The 4784-nt window shown below is 42.9% G+C and overlaps 1 protein-coding gene across 1 annotated transcript in view; it reads right to left on the reverse strand.

Annotated features, from left to right (window-relative positions):
* LOC116383690 (A-kinase anchor protein 6-like) overlaps positions 1-4784 on the reverse strand; it is an 81449-nt gene that overhangs the window by 69907 nt on the left and 6758 nt on the right. The window contains exon 2 of the mRNA XM_031847713.1: positions 1965-2085. Within this exon, the coding sequence (XP_031703573.1) occupies positions 1965-2085 (121 nt within the window). The remainder of the gene's footprint in view (positions 1-1964; positions 2086-4784) is intronic.

A 4784-nucleotide genomic window follows, 5' to 3' on the forward strand; every position in this document is an offset into this window, starting at 1 on the left:
GTGTGTGTGTGTGTGTGTGTGTGTGTGTGTGTGTGTGTGTGTGTGATTGGCTGGAAAAAGGGGGAGGGTGAGGTGTAAGGAGCAGCGAGGGGAGGGACGGGGGGGAGACAGACAAATTGATGGATGAATAAGAAGTGGGAGGACATCATTTCCTCCAGCTGGCTCTGTGTTTCTACATATTTACACATTGCGATTAACAGACGGTACGCCATGTCGGAGGCAGAGGTGGCTGATGGGAGATTTGTGACATCACAGCGAAGCCGACGAGCAGTAATTTTCAGCATCTAAAAGGTTGAACTCAAAGAAGACATTTCCTGACATAAAACACAATGACGGACGACGCGTGTCTCGTGCTGCCGGTCGTCTTTTAGATTCTCAAAAATATAAATATACTGCAAAACATGCAGTGTGTTCAGCAGAGAGCTTGTTTTGGTTAGCTTACCTTGAAAACAGACGTGTAGGCTGCATTTCAAAAGCCTCGGCCTAGTGCCAGACATCAGACACGCAGCCTGCATCTCTAAAAAAGGTCTGGGGAGGTGTGCTCATTGATTCATGGGAGAGAAACAATCAACCAATCAGAGCTCTGTATGCAGGATTAAGCGTGAGGACGTCATCTTCCTGCAGACGTAGCGAGCTAGCCTCCTAAATACATCCATCAAACGGATGATCGGCGTAGACGACACTGACACAGCTGCACAGACAAACTGAATAACAACTCCTAAATATGCATGTTTTTTGTTTTTTTCTAATCATAGTGAAAAACGTAAACTGTGCTTACCAACCGCTACCACAGCATCTGGGTTAGCTGAGAGTGGCTACTGATTGGCCGGAGCAATCTTAAATCAGTCTGCATATCAGGCTGAAGATTTGTAGGTATAAAGTAAATCACAAATTTGCCTCAGAGGGCTTTAACAACATAGGACATCCTCTGTCCCGGGACCCTCATATCGGAACAGGAACTCCCCAAAATAAAACCTGTAACGGGGAGAAAGTAAAGGAAGAAACCTCACAGAGAGCAACAGAGGAGGGAACCCTCTCCAAGATGAACAGGAATGTGATAGCTGTCATGTTCACAGACGCAAAACATAAGAAACAAAAAAGCTTCCCAGTTAAAGTTGCTCGATACTTGTTTGTTTTGGATAAATCAATTTTCAGACGACACAATTAAGACTCCTGTGAGACGTCAAAATCAGGGACCTGCAACTGACTTCCTTCTAACGATTCTCCCTCACAGTCGTATGCTGATGTGACAGTAGCCGTGTTTTTATTAAAGTGTCGCAATAAAAATCCATCGACTGGTTTGGAGCGAATAAACTCAGCTACAGTGTAGTTTAGTCAGAAGGTGGCGCTAAAGGCTCCACATCTCTGTAATCTACCAGTAAACACAGTAGAAGAAGAAGAAGGTTGTGAAGAGGACACTAAACAAGTCTCCTTCTAACCATCTACAAGAGGAACATGGAGAGAGAATTAGCTTTAATGGTTCTTTCATGTGAGCTGGTGTCGTCCATGTTTCAGAAACAGCTGATCGGTCATGTGAGTTCATGATCCATTTAGAGCATCAACTGACAAAAAAACACTTTAGTCCAGTGTAAACGTGCGCAGATGAGGAAGTTTTATAGAATTCTGCTGTTTCCATACAACTTAAAAATGTGCTTAAAAATACGTGGAAACACTTTAAGAAAAATAAAACACTCGGAGTTCTTGAGTCTCATCTTAAAGTGCATTTTATCCTCTCAACGCCCTCCCAGACAACACTAAGGCTCAGTCTGCAGGTTTGGATATTTGGAGAGCCTATCCTCTCAGGCGATTAGAGACATTAGCCACATTGGAGGCGGAGAAGAAGAACAAACCTCAGAACACTAACATCATTTAAAACCCTGTCAGTGGAGTTAAAGCACACGTCAGTCATCAGGAGGAACTTACTTTTCTGACCTCCGTCAGACAGACGACACAGCTCGTCTTACCTTGAAGAGGTGATGTCTCTGCTCCTCTGACATCATCAGCTGGTGACTGTCTGTTACCATGGCGTCCATGTCCATCAGCCAATCCCAGAGCTCCTGGTACTCTGCTTCAAACTCCTGCAGACTGAAGACAGAGAGAGAGAGAGAGAGACGGAGATTATTGAGTTGAATTATTGGTGTAATTCAATTTTCTTTTCTCTTTTATTCACATTGTGTTTCCGCCATGTTCTACTTTCCGCTGTTGTTTCTTGTATTATTGTAATATTGTTTTGTCCTGCGGCGATAGCAGACACATATGCGTCTTGTTATGTTGATAAAGAATGCGGCTAAAAATGCAAAGTGGAATGAGAGAGAGACAGATAAAGGCAGACTCACTCAGAGAGAGGAACTCAAACTCAAATACTTGATTTACGTCTTGTTCCTCGATTGCGTCCGGCTTCTCTTGTGAGGACAGAAGTTCCTGTGATGCTGGTTCTGCAGGTTTGCACCAAACGTAAGGTTTTACACCTGTGGTTCACTTCATTTAGTTCCAGACATCATCTGTGTATCTGGCCACTTTCCAAAAACAGACATTTACTCCCACTTCATGCAGTGATTGTCCGAGGTAGGTTTGAACTCTCCTGTTCAGTCTTTTTAACAACTATTTCTGCCACTTTGTGAGTGCAACACGATAAACGTCTTCCAGGAGAGACCGTCTAAAGAGAGCACCACTATCAGCCTTTCTCTAGGCTGATAGTGGTTTGGAAGAGCTATGAACGATTTCGTCATCGGACACGTCGCACAAACAACATCTTTTCCGGCAATCGTTGAACTGCAACTTCACCTCATCTGTCAAAAGTACTGAGAGACGACGGACAAGGGGTCGAACCAGATACAAGAGAACTAATGTTACCATTTATTCACTGTTTGACTCAAAAGTCGGATTGTTCTGGCTGAGACTCCCCGTTGGAGCTGGTTGTGGACACTCTGGTCAATGCTCGTGATTCCACCAGACAAAATAATAATGAGCATGAATGTACTATTACTGGACTTGTAAGGGAATACACTGTGTCTGCAGGCTACAGCACAACAAAGTAGGAAACAACAAAAATAAACACAATTAATACAGACCAAAAAAAACAACCATTAAACGACGTAGTCGACTTATTAATAAAGCCCATAAAGCACAAATATTAAACTACTTTTCACTTTCTCATGTAGAAAGAAAACTACACACACACACACACACGGCAGTAAATTCTCTTAATTATATAGATCAGCACATTTTTAGCTGCTTAGTATTTAGATTCATAAAATATAATTTCTTAATAATTCTGAAGGGACGTGGACTTTGAAGAGACTCACCATCATCATCTCTTTTTACTTCCTTCCTCTCAACTTCCTGTTTCATCCTTCCTTCCTCCTCCTCTCTCTTCCACATTTCACCTCCACCTCATTCTCCCTTCCCTCTCAACCCCCCCCCCCCCCTTGCTCCCCCTCCCACATTGTCCACATTCTTTTGTTCACCTCCTCTTCCTCACCTTCCTCACCTTCCTCCTCTTCTTTTCCCACATTATTTTGCCTCCCCCTTTTCCGCCTCACTCCTCCCACTCTCACCTCCTCCTTCTCCGCGACACAGGATCACATCAAATATTTATGCTGGTGGAACAGGGGCCGATTGCTCAAACACACACATTACTGTCAGCCGTTTTGTTGAGGTGTGTGTGTGTGTGTTTATTATTTATATATTCGGGGGTTTTCGGTCTCGGCGGGGATCGCCAACATGTTTCTCAACATTAGCAGTGAAATTGTTTGGAATTCTCCGGTCGCTGACGACGACAGTTTGACAGCTCTGTCAGGCCCGCGGCGTTTCCACGACAACACACACACACACACACACACACACACACACACACACACACACAGACTAGTCGCTCATGAAGACACTCTCTAAAGCATCTAACACATGAAAACAATGACTGAGAAACACAAAACAACCCAAACAAACGCCCACTGATAACATGCATGCACACACACACACACACACACACACACACACACACACAGCTACCCAGAATGCAACGCACACAATAAACACTAAACAAGTACACACACACACAGTAACTTGACCTGCCATCAAAGCAGAGACAGCAAACTATGAATGAAATTAAAGAAACAAGAGAAAAAAACAAACACTTCCATCTCTTCCTGTTTCACTTTGATTCTTCCTGAAGCTTCAGACTGATTCGCTGACGCTGAACACAAAACATGTTTACGCTTTTATACCTTTAATATAATACCCATAATTCCCTCACACTTACCGTAACCCTCAAACTAAGTCGTAATCCTTATAAAGACCTTTGGAGAAGTGAGAAACCAGAGAAAATGTCCTCCACAGATTTCAAAATGTTAAAATTTTCCTAAAATGTCCTGACTCTCCAAAACTTCCTTCAATTTCCTGGAAAGTCCTCTTCTTACTGAATGTCCACACTTATTGAATATTTCGTCATCTCTTTTCCAAAATTGTCGACAAAATTCCACAATTTCCACATATACGATGATGTCCTCACTGCCCTAAAATGTTGTCACGTCCAGAAACCTCCTCACATTCCAAACCGTCCACATTTCTTAAAATCAGAATCAGCTTTATTGTCCATGTATGCATTCATGGACTTTGACTCTGGTCTTCACTTTGGTCTAAACGTACATACACAAGTTTACAAATAAACAAGTTAATATGTTATTGCCTTCCAAAACTGTCCTCACTTTCTAACATGTCTTCACTTTACTTTTCACGCTTCTACCCGTCTCTCAACTCTTCTACCCGTCTCTCAACTCTTCTAC

The sequence above is a fragment of the Anarrhichthys ocellatus genome, unplaced genomic scaffold (assembly GCF_004355925.1).
Source record: "Anarrhichthys ocellatus isolate YVR2014 unplaced genomic scaffold, GSC_Weel_1.0 scaffold7, whole genome shotgun sequence".
NCBI lineage: Eukaryota > Metazoa > Chordata > Actinopteri > Perciformes > Anarhichadidae > Anarrhichthys > Anarrhichthys ocellatus.